Source organism: Oryctolagus cuniculus, chromosome 7 (genome assembly GCF_964237555.1).
Source record: "Oryctolagus cuniculus chromosome 7, mOryCun1.1, whole genome shotgun sequence".
Classification (NCBI taxonomy): Eukaryota; Metazoa; Chordata; class Mammalia; order Lagomorpha; family Leporidae; genus Oryctolagus; species Oryctolagus cuniculus.
Genome location: NC_091438.1, coordinates 70041567 through 70065123, shown reverse-complemented (window position 1 = coordinate 70065123; position 23557 = coordinate 70041567). Strand labels below are relative to the sequence as shown.

General features: G+C 41.0%; 1 protein-coding gene across 1 annotated transcript; it reads left to right on the top strand.

The window, feature by feature from the left end:
- The first annotated feature begins 479 nt into the window (after window positions 1-479).
- Window positions 480-23112, top strand: RTCA (RNA 3'-terminal phosphate cyclase). Its single transcript, XM_002715834.5, has 11 exons — window positions 480-706; window positions 813-913; window positions 2109-2252; window positions 6541-6664; window positions 9730-9788; window positions 11174-11315; window positions 11559-11683; window positions 13436-13494; window positions 17914-18008; window positions 20308-20412; window positions 22764-23112. Exons 1-11 carry the CDS (start codon window positions 662-664, stop codon window positions 22863-22865), a joined length of 1101 nt encoding a protein of 366 aa, XP_002715880.1. The 5' UTR covers window positions 480-661; the 3' UTR covers window positions 22866-23112.
- The last annotated feature ends 445 nt before the right edge of the window (window positions 23113-23557 follow it).

The window sequence follows — 23557 nt, the reverse complement described above, 5'->3', positions numbered from 1 at the left end:
TCGTCTTAGACAAGGTAGCAGAACCTTGGCTTTCCGAGTATTCTGTCATCCGCCCTTTCCCACTCCCAAATGTACACTGTCTCAAAGGAGTAACACATACACCCTCCCGGGAACTAAAGGCACAGCTATCAGTCCAGGCAGTCAGGCTGCAGAGGAGGCAAACCCGACCCGACCAGAGAGAAGGTACAGGGGCACTGCTGGGACATCTTCAGCTCTAAGAATCTGCAGCTCTGAGCGTGCCTAGATCCTGGAGAACACACGCACGAAGCACAAGCCTGCAGGACAACCGGAGGATTCGGTCAGAGTTGAAAGGGAGCTTTGGGTCACCGGCGGCGGTTGCTGTGTTCAAAAGCACAAGCCCCCCACCAGATTTCCAACTGTGCTGCAAGGCACGGCCTCAGCGATCTCGTTCGCCTCCGCACAGTTCCCCAGCTGCACCACCCGGGATTGGCAGCGGCCGAGCGGAGCGCATGCGTACTGGCTGCTTTCCGCCGAAGCCCGTTTCCGGGGGAGGTGCCACTTCTTCCGCTGTCCGTGGCGGCTCCCGTGGCCCTGGGTGTGAACTGAGATTTGAAAGCTGCGGTGTGGGATCTTGTGGCTCCGGTCTCTCCGGCTTGGGCGGAGGCTTAGTTGTTGCGGAGCTGGCCCCAGGACGCCTTCCATGGAGGGGCAGCGGGTGGAGGTGGACGGCGGGATCATGGAAGGGGTGAGTGCCGCAGGCGGGGCTGCAGGGATGCCGGCCAGGCGGCGGGGGAGGAGAGCTGTCGCGTCTGAGTTTCTCAGCCTCTTCTCCCCGGTCCCACCCGTTTCAGGGCGGCCAGATCCTCAGGGTCTCCACAGCCCTCAGCTGTCTCCTGGGCCTCCCCCTGCGCGTGCAGAAGATCCGCGCGGGCCGCAGCACGCCGGGCCTGAGGTAAATCGGGGCACCTTGTGGAGCCGGGGTTAGGGCACGAGGGGAGTGGGGGGTTGGGGAATCGGAGCGGTGGGGCTTGTGAGGGGTCGGGGAGCAGCCTTTAGGCCTCCCTTCCTCACGCCGGGGCGCTGTACTTGGACAGTGGCCCGGTTGTGCGTTGTGTGCACCTGCTAGAAGAGGGCCCAAGTTGAAGCCGGACTGATGAGTTGATGTGAATTCTGTATGTATTCCGTTTTAGCGGATCAGCGATCTCTGTCTTTAGCCCCGGTTTTCTGAAGTGATGAAAAGGCAGTTAGATTGATAGATGTGAACAAGTCCTTTTGTCACAGCAGTTGTTAGCCATTGTACGGTTCACCAGTGTGGAGATCTAAAGGCTATGTAGATACTGTGTTAGATTGACAAGGCTGACAAGATACCGCAGACTGGGTTGCTTCAAGGACGGAAATTTATAGTGTCACAGTTCTGGAGGCTGGCGGTCCGAGATCAAGGTGCTGGCATGGTTAGTTTCCGCAGAGGGTGCGGAAAGAAAAGATCTGTCCAGGCCTTTCTCCTTGGCTTGCCTGATGACCTGTCTCCCGCTGCCTCTTCACATGGTAGCACCCCTGTGCGCTGTGCCCCTGGGGGTGCTCATGGAACATGGACTATGAGTTTATTTTGGTGCAGAAAAAATTTGAAATTCATGCGTAGTTCCTCTGTAATGCACAATTCCATGAACTTTTTAAATACCCTTAATGTGCATTGATTTCAGTTTTTTTTTTGGCAACAAAATTAATTCCGTTTCTGTGAAGTTTCAAAAGTACTAATTTTGAAGTACTGGGAGTTAGGGCTTCAACATCTGAATTTTGGGGGAATTCAGTTTGGGCCATAGCGGGTGCCATAGATTATGAGACTGGCTTTCAAGTAGTTTTAGTAGTTTTTCTCCTTTGTACACTCCCAGTTTGTAACAGTACATCAGTGTATGTGTTTACAGCCAAAATAGCTTGTCTCAAAGGAACCCTTAAAATGATGCCTACTAGGAAGTAGTCTAGGTGTGTTAAAAACTTGAAGCTCTGAACTAAGGATATAGCACTTAACTGTGGTTAGAATGGTTAGAATTATCCTTTGCTTGCCGTTACAGTTTTATAAATGTGTCATAACATATGGGGATATAGGCAGTCTGAATGCACACGTTTTGATGCAGTATTATGACCTGAAGGCCTCAGCATTTATCTGGACTGGAAATGATTCGAGATTTGTGTGATGGGCAGCTGGAGGGGGCAGAAATTGGCTCAACAGAAATAACCTTTATACCAGAGAAGATCAAAGGTGGAATCCACACTGCAGATACCAAGACAGCAGGGTATGTATCACTTTTATTGCATTAAAGTATGGATTTGGAGTTAGACCCAGTGTTTAACCTCTTTGAACTTTAGTTTCCATACTTCTAAAATGCAGATGAAACACTTGCCTTTCAGGGTTGGAGACAATGTGTGTAAAATTTTGGGACTTAATTGCTCAGTTGTAGATATTACTGTACCTGGAATTTTCTTCTATGTGTAGTATGATATAACATAGTTGTTTCTTTACTTTTTATCATTTAGAAATTAAATGCCTCAAATTGATTTGAGTTCTCATGTTCTTTAGTCTTTGCATTATAGGAAATTTAGTTCTTGGCTTATAGTGAACCATATTCTATAACTTCTAGAGTAAGCAGTTGTATTACCTTTTAATAGATACCTATACAGCCTTAGCTAGAATTAAATATAATCCTGATTGTTTTTCTCCATTGGGAATTTTTTTTTTTCCCTGAAAGACAGAGAAACCTTCCTTTTGCTGGTTCATTCTCCAAACACCTGCAGCACCCAAGGCGCAGCCAGGCCAAAGCCAAGAGCTGGAAAGTTAATCTGGGTGGCAGGGACCCAGGTACTTCAGGCATCACCTGCTGCTTCCCAAGGTGCACATTATTGGGAAGAATTGGAAGTGGAGCCTGGATGTGGATGTCCTAGGTAGCATGTTAACCACTGTGCCAGATACATGCCCCAGGAATTGGATGTCTAGCAATTAAATTGGGCCTTTATCATTTCCTGAGCATCCCTCCTTTCACTGACAAAGCATGGAAAATGATTTTTATATCACTTTTTTTCTGTTTTTTTTTTTTTTCCCCCAAGATTTATTTTGTTTATTTGAAAGGCAGAGTGACAGAGAAAGAGGGAAAAATCAGAGAGAGAGAGAGAGAAAGATCTTCCATCCACAGGCCACACCAACCAGAGCTGAGCCAGGCTGAAACGAGGATACTAGAACTCCATCTTGGTCTCCCACATGGGTTGCAGGGGCCCAAGGACCTGGACCTTCTTCTGCAGCTTTCCCAGGTGCATTAGCAGGAAGCTGGATCTGAAGAGGAACAGTCGGGACTCAAACTGGCTCTCTAATATGGGATGCTGCTGTCATAGTGGCAGCTTAACCCTCTTTGCCGAAGTGCCAGCCCAGATTACTATTTTAAGTAGCATCCTTTTGCTAAAGCTCTATCCATTTACTAGGGAGTTTGATAAAATTCAAAATGTTCTAGAAGCTGAAAACAGTTGATCTCAAAGAAATAGAGGATGTAATAATAACTTCTAATGTTTTGTGCCACAGTAGGGTAACTGTGGTTGACAACAATTAATTAAATATTTCAAAATAACAGGTAAAGAGGATTTTTAATGTTCCCAGCTCAGAGAAATGCTATGTGTCTAAGGTGATAAATATACCAGTTACTGTGATCTGATTGTTACACATTATATACGTGAAATGTCACACTGTACCCTATCAATATGTATAGTTGCTATGTGTAAATTTATTAAAAGTACCATAAATCTGATACACATTTGTGTCAGAAATGAGTATTTTAGGAGCCGGCGCTGTGGCGCAGCGGGTTAACGCCCTGACCTGAAGCACCAGCATCCCATATGGGCTCTGGTTCTAGTCCCGGCTGCTCCACTTCCAATCCAGCTCCCTGTTAATGTGCCCAGAAAAACAGCAAAGGATGGCCCAAGTGCTTGAGCCTCTGTACTTACATGGGAGACCTAGATGAAGCTCCTGGCTCCTGGCTTCAGGCAGGCCCAGACATTGCCATCATGGCCATCTGGGGATTGAACCAGTGGAAAGAAGATGAATCTCTGTCTCTTCTTCTCTTTCTCTGTGATACTGCCTTTCAAATAAATAAAATAAAAATCTGTTAAAAAAAAACAAACATGAAAAATCCAGCTCCATTCAGGAAGTTAAACTAACAGCAGAAATGTTGTTTTTAAGATTTATTTATTGGGGCCGGTGCTGTGGTGCAGCAGGTTGATGCCCTGGCCTAAAGCACTGGCATCCCATAAGGGTGCTGGTTCGAGACCTGGCTGCTCTACTTCTGATCCAGCTCTCTGCTGCGGCCTGGGAAAGCAGTAGAAGATGGCCCAAGTCCTTGGACCTTGCATCCACATGGGAGACCCAGAAGAAGCTCCTGGCTCCTGACTTCAGATCGGTGCGGTTCTGGCCGTTGCGGCCATCTGGGGAGTGAATCAGATGGAAGACCTCTCTCTCTCTCTCTCTCTCTCTCTCTCTCTCTGCTTCTCCTCTCTCTGTGTGACTCTGCCTTTCAAATAAATAAATAAATCTTTTTATAAAAGAGAGGAGAGACAGAGATCTTCTGTCCACTGATTCACTCCCCAAATGGTGGTAACAACTGGTGCTAGGCCAAGCTGAAGCCAGGAGCCAGGCGCTTCCAAGTCTCCCACATGGGAGGCAGGGGCCCAAGCACTTGGGTCATCTGCTGCTGCTTTTCCAGGCGCATTAGCAGGGAGCTGGACTGAAAGTGGAGCAGCCAGAACTGGAACCCATATGGGACAGCTTAACCCACTACACCACAGTGCTAGCCCCCATAGCAGCAGAACATACCAAGAAAATCTATCTTAACTTTTTCTCACACCTATTATGTGTTTTCTGGAGTGTCTACTTTTGTTTTTGCAATTTCTCACTCTTCAAAATTAAGGTTTTCTTTATAATTTTTAAAATCCGTTTTTATTGGGGAGAAAATAAGCACTTTCTGTATTGGGATATTCAGCGGGAATAAAAAATGGACTAAATAGTTACAAAGTTAGGGTAAGCTGAACATTTTTAAGTTTTTTTTATTTGTTAGTAGGTCAGCTCCTTCAGAATAGAAGTTACATACATTTTTCTCTTCTAATGCCAAATGCAGTTAAGTTTTTTTTAAGTAATAAAATTCATTATTATTGATAGGAACTTTTCAGTTTAGTACTGATGCATCTTTGTCATACGAAAGTTAAGGCAGGCATTTGAAATAATGGTTAAGATGCCACTCGGATGCCTACTTCCTATGTTGGAGGGCCTGGGTGCTAGTCCTGGCACAGCTTTCAATTCGAGCTTTTTGCTGATGGGCATCCTGGGAGGCAGCAGGTGATTGCTCTAGTAGTTGGGTCCCCAGCACCCAGGTAGGAGACCCAGATTGAGTTCCTGACTCCTGGCTTTGTCTTGGCCAGCCCTGGCTGCTGGAAGCATTTGGGGTATGAACCAATAGACGGAAGATCGCACTCTGTCCATCTGTTCTGCCTTTCAAATAAAATAAACAAATAAAAATAAATCAATGACTATTCCAAGTTTAAAAAAAAAGTTACGTGGTTCACTTGGTTAATCCTCCACCTGTGGTGCCGGCACATAAAGGCACTGGGTTCTAATCCCGGTTGCTCCTCTTCTAGTCCAGCTCTCTGCTGTGGCCCAGGAAGGCAGTGGAGGATGGCCCAAGTGCTTGGGCCCCTGCACCCGCATGGGAGACTGGGAGGAAGCACATGGCTCCTGGCCATCTGGGGAGTGAACCAACAGAAGGAAGACCTTTCTCTCTGTCTTTATCTATAACTCTGCCTGTCAAATAAAAAAAAAAAGAGTTATGTAAAGGTCTGTCTTTTGATATATAAAACCATATTGATTTTCCTTTCAAACTATAATCTGCTTATGAATATGATTGCTTTCCCTTGACTTTGTAGAGGGCGATAATAGCTCATAAAATATTTAATGTGCTTTAACTATTTCTCACGATTTCTTGCATTGTTTGATTATAAGGACCACATAGAGGCATGTAAAGCAAAGATTATTTCCCTAAAACTTTTCCATGTGAAATTTTCAGTTATCAGTCTTTGTAAAATATTATTCTATCATATCATGAACTCAGTGATATTAAGGAACTGTATTTTAACCTGATATCTGGAATAATACCTTGTAATGACTCATATAATCAATTGAATGTTTCTAGATCTTGACTGTTGAAAATGTCATTTTCATAAATTGCTATTTTCAAGAATCCTTTGACATTTGAACAAGGTTTTTCTTTGGTTTTATTTTTTTACTTCTTTGTAACATAAGGAAAGTGTCAGAACTTACGCAAGATCACATAGCTGATGTGTTTTGTATTGAATTTAAACCAGGATTTGCTTATCACTTAATGCCTGTTCTTCTGTGAAATATTTTCTTTTGAGTTTTACCATTCATACGCTGAAGTGTTTTTAACTTCTCAGTTTATTGTGCTTCAGCTAATAGTGATGTGTAATGTTACCACTTTCTTGGGACTTTAAATAAAGATAGGTGCAGTTCAGCCTGTTCTGCCTTCTCCTTAGGAGCGTGTGCCTGTTGATGCAGGTCTCAATGCCTTGTGTTCTCTTTGCTGCTTCTCCATCTGAACTTCGCTTGAAAGGTGGAACTAATGCTGAAATGGCCCCACAGATTGATTACACAGTGATGGTAAGAGCTTTTATTGTTGTTGACACACTAAGTCACTCTTATATATTCTCCTGAATTCCCATTTTCACTTTAAATATATCCTGAATGTTTTTGTGTTAGTTCCTGTTTATTTCTGCATGAGGAAGAGGTGGGGTAATGTTTATTGTAGGTTTTGTGTTAGAATAGCATTCATAGTAAATTCTTTAAAAAGCCCAGTTGTAAGGGCCAGCATTGTGGTGCAGTGGTTTAAGCCACCAGCTTGTGATGCCCACAGTACATATCAGAGTATTGATTGGGATCCTGGCTGCTCTACTTCCAATTGAGCTTCCTGCTAATACACTTGAGAAGGCAGCAGAAGATGGCCCCTGCCATGTACATTGGAGACCAGAAAAGGTTCCTGGCTTCTGGCTTTCGTCCGTCTCAGACCTGGCTGCTGTGATCGTTTGGGGAGTGAACTAGCAGGTGGAAGGTGGGCTTGAACTAGCACTCTGATACACGATGCCAGCGTTTCCAGCAGCAGTTTAAGCCACTGTAGCAAAATGCTGACTCAGTTATTTTCTAAATGCAGGAATTATGATTTAGAGGAAAAACTAAAAAATTTTTTTTTAATTTTTAAAAATTTATTTATTTAGAGAGACAAAGAGAAAGGCAAAGAGAGTCAGAGACCATCCATCCATTGACTTAATCTCTAAGTGCCCCTCACAGCCAGGGTTGGGCCAGGACAAAGCCAGCAGCCCAGAACTCAATCTGGGTCTTCCATATGGGTGTTAGGGACCCAACTACTTGAACCATCACCTGCCTTCTAGAGTGCCAGTCAGCAGGAAACTGGAATCCAAGTGAAGCTGGAACTGGAACCCAGGCATACTGACAGGAAATCTGTGTGTTCAAAGTGGTGTTTTAACTGCTGTGCAAAATGCTCACCTCCTCAAAGATCTTTTTTTTTTTTTTTTTTTTTTTTTAAGATTTATTCATTTATTTGAAAGGCAGAGAAGAGCGAGAGAGATCATGATCTAGATCCTCCATCCACTTGTTCACTCCCCAAATGGCCGCAATGGCCGGAGCTGAGTAGATCCGAAGCCAGGAGCCAGGAGCTTCCTCTTGGTCTCCCATGTAGGTGTGGGGGCCCAAAGACCTGGACCATCTTCCACTGCTTTTCCCATAGTAGAGAGCTGGATTGGAAGTGGAACAGCTGGGACTCAAACTGGCACCCATGTGGGATGCTGGCACTTCAGGCAGTGGCTTTACCCACTATGCCACAGTGTTGACCCCTCTCAAATCTTTAAAATGATAAAATTCAACAGTGCTGTGCTTGTAGAACTAATGGGAGGGGCTGGCACTGTTGCATAGTGGGTAAAGCTGCCTCCTGCAGTGCTGACATCCCATATGGGTACTGGTTCATGTCCCGGCTGCTCCACTTCTGATCCAGCGCTCTGCTATGGCCTGGGAAAGCAGTGGAAAATGGCCCAAGTCCTTGAGCCCCTGTACTGGTGTAGGAGACCCTCAAGAAGCTCCAGGCTCCTGGCTTTGGATCAATACACGATCAGCTGTCGCAGCTCCGGCCATTGTGGCCAGTTGGGGATTGAACCAGAGGATGGAAGACCTCTCTCTCTCTCTGCCTCCCTTTCTATCTCTGTGTAACTCTGACTTTCAAATAAATAAATAAATCTTTAAAAAGAACTAGTGGGAGAGAAAGGTGGTGTAATCTTTTTTCTCTTTTTTTGAGGTATAATTATTTACAATTAAATTTATCCTTTTTAATATATGGTTATTTGATTTTTGACAAACATCTAGTTGTGAGACGACCACTACAACCAAGTACATGGCATCCGAAGTGGCTAAACATTCTGCATTTTCATCAGAAATGTATGAGAATTCTAGCTGTTCTGCATCCTACTTGACACTTGATAATCTCAGGTTTTATTTTTTTAAACTTTTTAAAAAGAAAATAAACAGGTTTAATAGCACATACCTCTTGTATACACGGATGATAACCCTGAGAAATGAATAAATCTTTAGAGTAGCTCTGGAAGAGTTGCCTTAGACTTAAGGCTTCAAGACCATCTTTCTTAGAAATATTGCCATTTTTAGAAGTGGTGGCATCTTCTTAAAGTCTATTTGATATCTAATTAACGTTAATCTCTTTTCACCTAGTAATTCCATGTCAAGGAAATTATATATTACAAACAAAATGTTACAAAACATAGCAAAATATACATGTTAAAGGTAATTGAGCAAAGCATTATACGTGTATAGTGTAATTATCATTATGTAATCACGAAAACTTGCAGAATGGCTAAGGAAATCAGGCCTTGCAGTCACTTAATTATTACTTAGTTAAGAATTGTTGTTAGGAAAATGCTTGTTTATGATGTTAAGTAGGAAAAAATAAGGATCAAACATTGTATATGCACTGAGATTTCAATTATGTAAAAAAAACAGACAGGATTGGATGCTGTTTACTAATACTCTCTTTTATACTGTAGTATATTGAGAAGGATTAGAAAATATTGGCCTCTAGAATAGTATAACCACTGGAATCAAGTATCCTAAGTTCCGATTTTTTTAAAAGAAATTTTATTTATTTGAAAGGCAGGGTTACATAGAGGCAGAGAGAGAGAGAGAGGTCTTCCATCCACTGGTTCACTCCTCAAATGGCTGCAGTGGCTGGAGCTGGGCCAATCCAAAGCCAGGAGCCTGGAGCTCTTCCAGATCTCCCACATGGGCCATCTTCTACTGCTTTCCCAGGCCATAGCAGAGAGCTGGATTGGAAGAGGAGCAGCCGGGACTCTAACCAGTGCCCATATGGGATGCCAGCACTGCATGTGGCGGCCTTACCTGCTATGCTACAGTGCTGGCCCTCTGAATTTTTTTTAATATATAGATTTGCATAACTCTGGTGAACTAAATATTAAGCTTTGAAATTTATTGATTTTTTTCATTTAAAAAATGGAATTAGCTCACATTTTTATGAAACTATTAACCTATAGTGCCTAATTGGTAGATCAGTACAGACACTTTTGTTTTATAAATACACTTGTTGAATCACATGTAGTGATGGTTAAAGTAACAATAAACTGATTTTTCAGGTTTTCAAGCCAATTGTTGAAAAATTTGGTTTCACATTTAATTGTGACATTAAAATGAGGTAAGTTGTTTATTAGTCCTTTGGAAAATTAGACCTTAGAAAACTGTCATTCTGGAACAAACAAAAGAAATATTATATTTTATAGGAATACTGTACCTTGTTTTTGGAAAACAGTAGGCAGCAGGGGTATGAGGACTTGAAGGCAGCTACACATTATACTTGTTTGTTTCTTGAAAAAAAAAATATTTTCAAAGGAATTTCCACACTGAGGTGCCTTCACATCTGGCGTTACCCACGTCCTTGCCTAGAGTCCTTGTCCCCTGTATGTAGACAACAGAACTAGGTACTGCTGGGTCATAAAAGGGGCTCTCTTCCACAGTGCAGTCAGAATTATTTTCCAGAGAAATGTATGGGCATTCAAGTAATTTCTTTTTATTTATTTATTTACTTATTTATTTATTTTATTTAGTAAATATAAATTTTCAAAGTACAGTTAATGGATTACAATGCCCCCTCCCCCATAATTTCCCTCCCACTCACACCCCTCCCATCTTTTTAAGGCTTCCTTCTGTCACACAATAATATGGTTCAGTTTCTTGGCATGGCATTTAAGTGCTTTGCAGTCCTGCCCCAGTTTACCTTTCTGGCTTCATCTCCTCCCTTTGAGCGTACCATATCTCCCAGCTGCATTATTTGCTAGTCCTTAAACATTCATTGTGCCTTTGCACTTTCATGTTTTCATGTTATCCTTCCCCTCCTCTCTTAAAAAGTGGAAATCCAAAGTGTTTTTTTTTTTTAATGAAACTTACAATTTATTGTGTGAGCTGTCTGTGCCTCAATCGAATTCATCTTTACTCCTCTGTGTAGTCCTCCTTATGTCTCTACTCATATTCTAGGTGATTGTGTGGGGAACCATCTCCTTGTAGGATGCTGAACTCTTTAAGGGCAGGAGCACTGTCATTCTCAGCATCCACTGTAGGATAAATGACCTAAACAACTGAGTTAAATTTGTATTAGTGTTAAGCTACTTAAATGTTTTTATTATATATGTGTTAGAATACCTACTATATGCCAGATACGGTTTTAGGCCCTGGAAAATTGCAGGAACAAAATAGGTCCAATCAACAGGGAGCTTATATTCTAAAACAGCACATAAAATAGAACTTACTGATTTGGAGAAAATGTTCTGTATGCTGTCCAATATGTCACTATCCAAATGGGACTGTTGAGCACTTAGAATGTGACTAGGGGTCCAGTGAGCTGATTTTAACTTATTTAATAGTTGTATACAGCTTAGAACTACCATGTTAAACCACGTAGACCTAAAATATTTAGAACTCTTCCTGAATTACGTTTGGATAGCATTTACATGTTATTTAATTATAATACTAAACCTTATTTGTAATGCAATAATTTTATGTTAATGTTTGTCATACTTTTCATAGGGGCTATTACCCAAAAGGGGGTGGTGAAGTGATTGTCCGAATGTCACCAGTTAAGCAGTTGAATCCCATAAATTTAACTGACCGTGGCTCAGTGACTAAGATATATGGAAGAGCTTTTGTTGCTGGTGTTTTGCCATTTAAAGTAAGTTGTCTAGATGTTCTTAGAAGTATATGTATACACTGAAAATTATCATGTAATCTGAATTTTAAATTATTATAAGACTTTTAATATTTTCATTTAATTTTTCATAAAATTCAGCACTCTTGAAAATCAAGTTTTTAAATATTGTGTCAAAGTTCTAGTTTTGTGTGTCTCTGAAGGCCTGAAAACGGTTATCCAAATCATTCATTTATTTTATTCTGTTTTTCTGACTTGCTAAAATAGGTAGCAAAAGATATGGCGGCGGCAGCTGTGAGATGCATCAGAAAGGAGATCAGGGATCTGTATGTTAACATCCAGCCAGTTCAGGAACCTAAAGACCAAGCATTTGGCAATGGAAATGGAATAATGTGAGATAATGTACCTTTTCTTAAACATTAGTTAAGCACACTGAAATAATTGTCCTATTTAAATTAAATATTTGTAGTTTCTTTGCTCAAATGTATAGTTTTAAGGTGACATGTTTTAAGGGAATTCCTATCAAAAAGAACAATATAATGAATTATGATGATGATTCTGAATTTTTCTCAGGTTTGTTTGCCTCTTATTGCACTGATAGGATCCCTTTCACTTATATGGTGAGCTCCAGTGCTCAAGCTAATCAGAAATTAGACTCTGAAGCTGATCCTCTGATTGATATTTCCAGTTGCTTAAAATACCTCAAATGTGAAATCAATTCACAAGTAAATATTAAATATAGCAATGATATCCTTAAAAAAGGGAGCTAAGGGCCTGGGGTTGTGGTGCAGCAGGTTAAGCTGTCACCTCTGATGCCAGAAAGCCTGGCACATCTGAGTCCCAACTACTCAGCTTCCAATCCAGCTCCCTGCTAATGCGTCTCGAAAACCAACAGCAAATTGTCAAGTACTTGGGCACCTGCCACCTGTGTGGGAGACCTGGATGGAGTTCCTGGCTCCCGACTTTGGACTTGATCAACCCTAGCTGCTGCAGCCATTTGAGAAGTGAACCAGCGGGTAGAAGACCTCTCCCTGTCGCTCTGCCCTTGCAATAAACAAACATCTTTATCTGTCATCTGTTGGTTCACACCCCAGACACCCACAGTAGCTGGGACTGGGCCAGGCTGAAACCAGGAACCTGAAACTCCTCTTTTCCTCCCATGTGAGTATCAGGGACCCAAGTACTTGAACCACAATTTACTACCTCCCAGGATGTGAATTAACAGGAAGCTGGAATTGGAAGTGGAGCCAGGACTCAAACCCAGGTACTCTGGTATAGGATGTTGGTGTCCCAAGTGGTGTCTTAACCCCTGTACCAAACACCTGTCCCCTTTGTTAAATTTCAAACTCTTTGATTCATAATTTTGATTGAAGTTTTTAAAGTAAATGCTTGGCCGGCGCCGTGGCTCAATAGGCTAATCCTCCACCTTGCGGTACCGGCACATCAGGTTCTAGTCCCGGTCGGGGCACTGGATTCTGTCCCGGTTACCCCTCTTCCAGGCCAGCTCTCTGCTGTGGCCCGGGAGTGCAGTGGAGGATGGCCCAATACTTGGGCCCTGCACCCCATGGGAGACCAGGAGAAGCACCTGGCTCCTGCCTTCGGATCAGTGCGGTGTGCCGGCTGCAGCGCGCCGGCCACGGCGGCCATTGGAGGGTGAACCAACGGCAAAAGGAAGACCTTTCTCTCTGTTTCTCTCTCTCTCACTGTCCACTCTGCCTGTCACAAAAAAAAAAAAAAAAAAAAGTAAATGCTTACTCTTTGCGATAATGCTGTCTAACAAAATCAAAGTCCCACATAAGAACCTTTTAATTTAATGTAATCATCAAATAGTTTATAGTACTCTGTGCCTGTGGCACAGTACCACTTAGCATGGATGATGTGATAACTTGGAAGAAGGGTATATGAGCAAATTTTCCTTATCTGTGGAACTTTCCTGGCCAAGCACTGAAAGATATTGATGGTCTGTTTAAGGCTGATGGAGAATATTAATCATTCTGCTTTCTGTATGAATAATTTCACTTTTGTAGTGTATTGCCAGATATAATTCTGCCTCTTTAACACTGTGACTCTGTATCATATTTTCACGTAATTTTAGGATATTTATAACATAGGTAGTAACTTTTTTTTTTTTTACATCTGTATAGCATTATTGCTGAGACATCCACTGGCTGTTTGTTTGCTGGATCATCGCTTGGTAAACGAGGTATAGGTCCCATTGCTGCTATAAAATTCCTTTGTTATCTGTTGGGATTAGAATGTTATGTTATGACAGATGACACATTTAAAAGGATACAGTCAACTGACTTTTTAAAAAATATTTTTTTATTTATTTGAGAGGTAGAGTTACAGACAGAGAGAGGGAGAGACTGAAGTCTTCCATTCACTGGCCGGCGCCGCGGCTCACTAGGCTAATCCTCCGCCTTGCGGCGCTGGCACACCAGGTTCTAGTCCCGGTTGGAGTGCCGGATTCTGTCCCGGTTGCCCCTCTTCCAGGGCAGCTCTCTGCTGTGGCCAGGGAGTGCAGTGGAGGATGGCCCAGGTGCTTGGGCCCTGCACCCCATGGGAGACCAGGATAAATACCTGGCTCCTGCCATCAGATCAGCGCGGTGCGCCGGCCGCAATGCGCCAGCCATGGCAGCCATTGGAGGGTGAACCAACGGCAAGGAAGACCTTTCTCTCTGTGTCTCTCTCTCTCACTGTCCACTCTGCCTGTCAAAAAAAAAAAAAAAAAAAAGTCTTCCATTCACTGATTCACTCCCCAAATGGCTACAACAGTCAGAGCTGGGCAAGTCTGAAGCCAGGAGCCAGGAGCTTTCTCTGGGTCTCTCACATGGGTGCAGGGGTCCAAGCACTTGGACCATCTTTTACTGCTTTCCCAGGCCATAGCAGAGAGCTGGATCAGAAGAGGAGCAGCTGGGACTTGAACCCGTGCCCATATGGAATGCTGGTGCCTCAGGCAGAGGCTTAGCCTACTACGCCACAGTGCTGGCCCCCCATACTACTGTTTTCATAGCTAAATAATTTGTCTGTTATGGTCAGACACACCAGACGTATTCAGACTTAAAGCATTGCTCCAAAATATTACTTAGCACCATGTGGGATTTTTTTTTTCTTTTTGGAGTAGTATGTACAGCATTTGCTTGTCATGTCTGTTTGATCTTTCTTTTAATACAGAATGCTCCCTTCACCTTTTTTTAAAAAATTTTTTTTATTTATTTGAAAAGCATGGTGACAAGAGAAAGACAAAGACAGAGAGAGAGATCTCCCATTTGCTAGTTCACTCCCCAGATGCCTGAAACAGCTGGGGTTAGGCCAGGCTGAAGCCAGAAGCCAGGAACTCCATCTGGGTCTTCTACATGGGTGGCAGGATCCTAAGTACTTGGGCCATCATCCACTGCCTCCCAGGCTCATTAGCAGGAAGCTGGATGGAAGCACAGAATAACCGAACTTGAACCAGGCACTCCCATATGGAATGTAGACAGCCTAAGCAGCAACTTAACCAGCAGTGTCATAGTGTCCTCTGTCCTTTTAACTTTTGTTTTCTTTTCATGATATTGACCTTTTGAAAAGTCCAGGCCTTTTTCTCACAGAATTTCCTACAATTTAGATATGTCTGATTATCTCATGATTTGATACATTATTACTTAACATTTTTAGTAGGACTGTCACATAGGTGTGATTTTTATGTACATTCCACTGAGTTGCATCAGGGAGAGCATATGATGTCAGTGCGTCCTCTGTTGCTGAGGCTGAGTGCAATCACTTGGTTGAGGAGATATCTCCCAGAACTGTGTGCTTTAAAGGTTCCTTCCCCTTTACATTAACAAGTAATTCTGCAACAGTACGTGAAGACCATCTGATTACGCTTTTCTCATAGAGCTTTTATCTAGGAGATTTAGTCTATTGATGACTCTCCCCTGCATACATTAGTACATGAGTTACTTCAAAATATTGAATGAATTTGGGAAAGGGGAATTTGTTTAAAATTTGACATATTAGGGAGAGGAGATATGCCACTGTTTGATAATATTTAAAGTTACTTTTACCAGCCAGGTAACTCCTAGATGAACTTCTAATTGTGTGGTGGCTGCTTGCTTTGTTTCTACTTTATTGACCTCACATAAATGAATTCTGCTTAAAATAGTGCTGCTCAAAGTGATTGGCAGACAGGTGGCGTATTAGCATCATCTAGGAGTTGTTTCTAAAATGGTCTCAATTTGAGTATCTTCTGGTTTTTTGAAAGGACAAAGTATAAAATGGTCAACAGATAGAACAGAGAAATCATTTGCTTTAGGACATCACAAACATGTCCTGAATTATCATATATATAGAAGAAGAGGAGCAAAGTAATCAATTTCCATACAAAGAAAACAGAGTGATTAACCAGAGGCATAATTCATCTTTTTTTTTTTTTTTTTTTTTTTTTTTTGACAGGCAGAGTGGACAGTGAGAGAGAGACACAGAGAGAAAGGTCTTCCTTTTGCCGTTGGTTCACCCTCCAATGGCCGCCGCGGCCGGCGCGCTGCGGCCGGTGCACCGTGCTGATCCGATGGCAGGAGCCAGGAGCCAGGTGCTTTTCCTGGTCTCCCATGGGGTGCAGGGCCCAAGCACCTGGGCCATCCTCCACTGCACTCCCTGGCCACAGCAGAGAGCTGGCCTGGAAGAGGGGCAACCGGGACAGAATCCGGCGCCTCGACCGGGACTAGAACCCGGTGTGCCGGCGCCGCTAGGCGGAGGATTAGCCTAGTGAGCCGTGGCGCCGGCCATAATTCATCTTAACAGACTGTCTGGCTCCCATAGTAAAGAACATAACTATCTAAAAGAGTAGTCAAAAGATACTATATATTCAACAACAAAAAATAAAATATATTCTTTCCATAATTCAAAATTGAGACTGTTTTTGGAAACATCCAAAATATCAGAAGAAAAGCATTCGGATCTCAGAAGCTGTTAGGACATTGCTTCTTTATTTAAGTATAATACTAGTGAGCAAAATTCCCATGTTTAAAAAAACTTTATAAAATTTGCCAGTTCAATTACCATTATTACCCCCAGTAGTGGCCAATACTAATGAAGGTCCATTCATACCATTGTTCACTATAAGTTTGACTGGGCACAAAGAATTGTGAATGACTCTGAGAAATACTTTGCTGCTGGACAGAAAACTTTACTGTGCCCGCTGCTTTCTAGTACTACAAAGCCAGGTGTTCTTTTTTCTCCTTAACATCCTCCATGCCAATTTTAGCCATTTTTCAAGGGATCTGCTTAAATCCTTCCTGTGCCATAAAACTTTTTCAAATAATTCTAGAACCTGTAATCTTTTCCTTTTCTGGACTCCTGTCAGATTTATCGATTATACCATAGAACATAGCATATTACTTCTCTAATACATGAGTATTTTTTTATGTTTTCTTAGCAAAAGAACTAGTTCTTATCATTCAGCATGGTGTACACATGGTGGTTGGTCGGTACTATTATGTTCTGGTCTTGATCTTAGCTACTTCAGAAATATTACGTTTAATTTTTAAAATAACTTTGAAGCATAATTATTTTCTTCACCATCTCTATATGGAAGGTCAAATGGCAGAGGCTAAGTAGCTTACCCAAGAAGTCACAGTTCATTTTACATGTTCCAGACTGTTCCATTCAGTCATGTAAATACTGGGCCAGTTGACGATTTAAAGAAAGAGTTTATTATATTATTATAATAACTTGTGTCAGGAAAAACAGAGTTAAAATTCCAAAGATTCCACTGTTTGGGGAAGTTTTTTTTAAGGTTTATTTAATCAGATAAATTTGTGAATATAAAATAGAAAGCAAAATTAGTCACATTCTCATTTTTTAAAAATTTTCATTTTCATTTGTATTCAAGGATTTCTTTTAAAGTAAATAACTTATAACTGAAAGCAAAATATAGATAAATAGGATTAAGTACCAGTGTTATATAATAAAGTAGAATATAAGAATTTATTGTATATTTTATAAAAACTAAAAGAGGAATTTGAAGGTTCCCAACATAAAGAAATGATAATTTAAGAAGATGGAAATTCCAGTTACTCTGATTTGATCATTACACCTTTTATACATGTATTGAATTACTATGCTGTATCTCAAAAATATGTACAACTAAAAAAAGATAAAATAAGTATCTTAGAAGAGTTTGGCATTCCTCTATTTCTGATAGACTTATTTTATATGTAATGTCAACCCAAAGATTTGGGATATGTATGCAGAGGCAAGGATTAGGGCAACAGGGTAAATATTCTGACTTGAAATAAGATAATACCTGTTCAGATAGTAAAGTTAATGTAGTTTTTAAATATTTGATCTGAAGATGTTATCTGCTTTTATTTAGATAAAAATTCTGTGATTTTTTAAAAAATTCTTTAATTTTGATTTAATTGCTTGCAGACTAATTGTATTGAGGCATAGCATTATAGGGTCTTAACTTAGTTATAAATTGGCTAAATTTGTAGTTTCAAGACATCCTGTTTTTTCCTCCACTAGTGCATTTAAAGGTACAAAGTATTTGAATATGCTAAGTGCTAAGAAGATTAAATAACTAAAATGTTGTCCTGAAAGATGCATTAATGTGATTTTTTTTACACCGTGCCTGCCTTAGGTGTAACTGCAGACAAAGTTGGAATTGATGCTGCTGAAATGCTATTAGCAAATCTTCGACATGGTGGAGCTGTGGATGAATATCTGCAAGACCAGGTATGTCGTGTTTTTAATAAAAACCTTCTAGCCTATCAGATTTGAATATTTGCTTACTAGATTAAATATAAACTTTTGTTACTGATTTTTAGACACTGATTGGTAAGTCCTACTTTACATTTTTTTTTAAAAATGTTCTTTTGGAATTTATAATCCTCAAATTTCAGACCTCATTTTATTTGACCTATATCTTAATTTGACACAATTGGGTCTTCTTTTTTTTTAAAGATTTTATTTATTTATCTGAAAGGCAAAGTTACAGAGAGGCAGAGAGAGAGAGAGAGAGAGAGATATCTTCCATCTGCTGGTTCACTCCCCAAATGGCCGTTGTTGCATCAGCTGGAGCTGGGCTGATCTGAAGCCAGGAGCTTGGAGCTTCTTCCAGGTCTCCCACATGGGTGCAGAGGCCCAAGAACTTGGGTCATCTTCTGCTGCTTTCCCAGGCCATAGTGGAGAGCTGGATTGGAAGTGGAGCAGCCAGGACTCCAACCAGTGCCCATATGGGATGCTGGCACTGCAAATGGTGGCCTCACCTGCACAGCACCACTCCTCTCTCACCCCATTTTGTTTTTCTTTTAGATTTATTTATTGAAAGAGTTAGAGAGGGATCGCTCTTTCATCCTCTGGTTCACTCCCCAGATGACCACAGTGGCCAGCTGAAGCTGGGCAAGGCCAAAGCCAGGAGCCAGGAAATCCATCCAGGTCTCCCACTGGGGTGACAGGGGCCCAAGCACCCGGGCCATATTCTCCTTCCTAGGCTCATTAGCAGGTAGCTGGATCAAAAATGGAGCAGCCAGGACTTAAACCAGTGCTCATGTGGGATGCTGGTATCACAGGCAGCAGCTTAACCTACTGTGCCACATTCTCAACCTCAACTGCTTCTTTCTTGAAGTGTTTTTTTCACTCAGTTTCTGAAATAGGGTCATCTTCCTGTCCCACTGGCCATATCTTCTAGTCTCTTTTGCTAGTTTATTGTTTTCTCTTCAACTTCTAATTTTTGAAGAGTCTTTAAGCTCATGCCTTTGTATCTATATTCACTTCCTCCGTTATTTTTTTCAGTCCCCTTGCTCAAGTCATGTCTGTATGCTTATGACTCCTAGACTTATGATACTAGCCCAGACCTCCCTCCTGAAGTTCTTGCTCATTGTATCATCTTTGTCTGGCATCGTCTCCAGTTGGCTGTTTCATTGACCTCTCAAACTAAACACAATCACTCACATTGAGAAATGCCATTGAATGTTTTCAAAGATCTAACTTTTTATGGCCCACTATTTTTATAGATTGTCCTTTCTACCATGCTTTTCTTTCCTTAATCCCAAATCAGCAGTTTTCACTTAGCACTGGCATCCCAAATGGACACTGGTTGGTGTCCTGGCTGCTCTACTTTGGATCTAGCTCCCTGCTAACGCACCTGGGAAAGCAGCAGAAAGTGCTGCAAATGCTTGGCCCCTGCCACCTACCTGGGAGACCCAGAAGAAACTCCAAGCTTCTGCTTCAGCCTGGCCCAGTCCTGGCTGTTGCAGTCATTTGAGAAATGAAGTAGCAGATGGAAGATCTCTCTCTTTTTCTGACTCTGCCTCTCCCTCTCTGTAACTCCGACTTTCAAATAAATAAATAAACCTTTTTTTAAAAAAAAAACAAAAAACCAGTGAATGAAACTTTTTCATGCCAACTCAGTTGATCTGATTAAATGTTAGTTTTCAACTCCATATTTTATTCTTTTTTTTTTTTTTGACAGGCAGAGTTAGACAGTGAGAGAGAGAGAGAGACAGAGAGAAAGGTCTTCCTTCCATTGGTTCACCCTGCAAATGGCTGCTATGGCTGGTGCACTGTGCCGATCTGAAGCCAGGAGCCAGGTGTTTCCTCCTGTTCTCCCATGCAGGTGCAGGGCCCAAGCACTTGGGCCATCCTCCACTGCCTTCCCGGGCCACAGCAGAGAGCTGGAATGGAAGAGGTGCAACCAGGACAGAACCGGTGCCCCAACCGGGACTAGAACCCGGGGTGCTGTGTTGGCTGGCGCTGCAGGCGGAGGATTAGCCTAGTGAGCCGCGGCGCTGGCCATATTTTATTTTTAAACATTTATTTAAAAAATTCTATGTTGAAAACTACTGCTAAGCATTTGTGTACCACACTACAGATGTTTTTTATCATTTTTTGAGGACTTCGGGAGACCCAAAGAAATAGAAATTCTTTTTTAGCTGTTTGATTTCCAGTGTTTTCATTATGGATAATAGTGGAATTGTAACTCCAAATATTAGCAAATGTGTGAGATTTTTCTTTCCTGTTCTTTTTTTAATAGCTGATTGTTTTCATGGCATTAGCCAATGGTGTTTCTAGAATAAAAACAGGACCAGTAACACTCCATACACAAACAGCGATACATTTTGCTGAACAACTAGCAAAGGTGAGTATTCCATCAGAAAAATAATTCTTATTGTAGCCAGTTTGGGTTAAATTTTAATAAACAGAAAATTCAATAATAATTAGAATTGCTACTACATGTAGAATACTTCCTGTGTCAAAGACACTGAGCTAATTCTTAAGTTTATCTGAATCTCCCTACTCTGCATAACCATTGAGGACAGCTCTTTATTATTTCTGTTTCACATATGAATAAAGGAAGATAGATTAAGTTGTTAAGGCCACATTGTTTCTTTTTAAATATTCTTATTTATTTTATTTATTAGAAACACAGAGAGGCAGAGATCTCAAATTTACTGGCTTGCTCCCTCAGCTACTGGGCCCGGCCAAAGCCAAAAGTCCAAAACTCAGTTCTGGGTCTCCCACATGGGTGGCAGGGACCCAGGTACACGAACCATTACCTGCTGTCTGCCCAGGTGTGCATTAGTCAGAAGCTAGAATTGGGAACAGAACCGGGACTCGACCTAGGCACTCTGATATGGGACTTGGGTGTACCAAACAGCATCTAACTACTGTATTACATGTCTCCCCTTGAACACGTAGTTTCTTAGGGGCAGAGTTAGCCTTTGAGCAAACCCAGGAAATCAAACTTAAGAGCCCATGCTCTCATCACTGAATGGTATTGCGTTTTAGAGTAAGTAAAGGTGTTTTAATTGGAGCCATGAAATAAAGTCACAAGGGACTTCTTATTGGTTATAAATGTAAATGCTTATATAAATTTTTAAAGATTTTGTTTTCATCTCATTCTGTTAGAATAGAATTTTTGCTGAAATTCTAACATTCACTAATCCTTTTAAATTTGAAGAATAGATTTATAGTTTTTAGTAAAAAAAGATTATATTTTTGTATAAACTTATATCCATATCTTTACTGCAGGATTCTTAATTTTTTGGAAGTTTTTTTTTATTTAAAAAGTAAAATGACAGAGAAAGAGGGAGAGAGAGAGAGAAAAAAAAAAGAGAGAGACCTTATATTCTCTTAAGGCTTTCTCTAACTCCACATTTTTATATAACTAGATTTAAATAAAATCTAGAAATGATTTCCATAACAGTTGCTTATTTTTCTTATTTTCATAAAACTTATAATTTGAAATATGTTCATAACTACATTAATACTTTGGGTATCTAGGTCAGGATTCAATGTTTATTCATTAAATGATAATTTCAAATGTTCATTGTGTGTCAGTATACTGCCACAGAACACTGAAACTGAAAAGAATTTGTGAACCTTACTGTTCAGTGACGCCCCAAGATAATGGTTTTCAAATTGTATTTCAAAGAATCCTCAGATTTTAGGCATACTTGAAACCATTTTTCCATAGATTCAGCCAAACTACTCATCTATTTCAAGTTCAGTTGATCCACTTTTGCTTTATAGTTATTCTCCAAAGTATAGTGATAAAGGTCTAATATTTTAAAGCTTTTGTTAACAAATGAAAAATATAATGTTAAGCCCAATAAGGATGAAGGAGGCTATCCATCACCACCAGCAGCCTTCCTCCCAACCCATCTTCTCTGAACTAGATGTTTTTGAATGATCTATTTTGGGATTTAAATTGTCAAGAACATTTTAGGGAAATTAAAGAGTAATTTGATACTTGACTAGATAAAAGTATCAATGTTTCAGTTCCATATTTTAGAAAAATTTTAGGGAGCAGGGAGAGGAGATGCATTATAATCAAAACAGATTTCAAAATAGGTATTTGCCTAGGCTTTATCCTAAGAGTTCTGATTCAGCTACTATAGAGTGGGACCCAAGCATATATATTCTTTGTTTTAAAAAAATTTATTTGAGAGGTAGAGTTACAGACAGAGAGAAGGACAAAGAGAAAGGTCTTCCATGTACTGGTTCACTCCCCAAATGGCTCCAATAACCAAAGCTGAGCAGATCTGAAGCCAGGAGCAAGGAGCTTTTTCTGGTCTCCTATGCAGGTGCAGGGGCCCAAGCACTTGAGCCATCTTCCACTGTTTTCCCAGGCCATAAGCAGAGAGCTGGATCAGAAGAGGAGCAGCCAGGACATGAATCCGTTCTCATATGGGAAGCCAGCAGTGCCGGCAGAGGCTTAGCCTACTATACCACAGTGCTGGCCCCACCAAGCATATATATTCTGGCAAAACTCCATTAGTGTATATACCTTTGAACAAGAACCATAGTTCTAGGATGAATTATGTTCAATCTCTGTGCTGTTGGATTTTTCATGAATCATTTAAAAACCTTCATGTCTCTGGAACTTCTTAAAATGAGTTTGGCATTAACTCCCTCCCTGCTTAAGCTGGAGTTATGGGCTCTTTATCCTTCTGTATGTCACTTATGTACTAAATATTCTGCTTTCAGGCTAAATTCACTGTGAAGAAGTCAGAAGATGAAGATGATGCCTCTAAAGACACTTACATTATTGAATGCCAAGGAATTGGGATGACAAATCCTAATCTATAGGATATTTACCTCATAATAACACCTTGGTGAATTACACTAAACCATTTAAAAAATATGTTTACTACAAAACAGTAAATAAGAAGTAAATTATTAAAGGACGACTTAAGTTAGAAGGTGAAGTACAGTGTTCAACATTTGCTGAGAATACTTCATCAAATTAACCTTATTTTGAATAAAAGAGTTGGTGGCATATGTATGATAGCTGATTTCAATAAAGTATTGAAATAAAATATTATTTATACCAGAAGTAAAATTTCTTTTAAGATTTATTTATTTGAAAATCAGAGTTACAGAGAGAGGGAGAGATCTTCCATCTGCTGGTTCACTCCCTAATAGCCATAATGGCTGGGGCTGGGCCAAGCAGAAGCCAGGAGCCAGGAGCTTCATCCAGGTCTTCCACGTGGGTGCAGAGACCGAAGCACTGAGCCATCTTCTGCCACTTTCCCAGGTGCATTAGCAGGGAGCTGAATTGGAAGTGGGGGAGCTGGGTCTCGAACTCGTGCCCAAATGGGATGCCAGCATCACAGGTGGCGGCTTTACCTACTACACCATAACACTGGTCCCCCAATTTTTTTTATGTAATAAAGTCAGGATACAGATTTGATATGTAATTTGTATACAGTTGTCATCCCCTTACCTAATGTTTTCCCTGTTGTGGTTTTAATTACTCAAGGTAAACTGTGGTGCAAAAA

Excerpts from the sequence above, each read along its gene's own strand:
- RTCA (XM_002715834.5), top strand. The coding sequence starts at position 662 with ATGGAGGGGCAGCGGGTGGAGGTGGACGGCGGGATCATGGAAGGG. Across the intron at positions 707-812 it reads ACGGCGGGATCATGGAAGGG|GGCGGCCAGATCCTCAGGGT; the intron begins GTGAGTGCCGCA and ends CACCCGTTTCAG. Across the intron at positions 6,665-9,729 it reads AGATTGATTACACAGTGATG|GTTTTCAAGCCAATTGTTGA; the intron begins GTAAGAGCTTTT and ends CTGATTTTTCAG.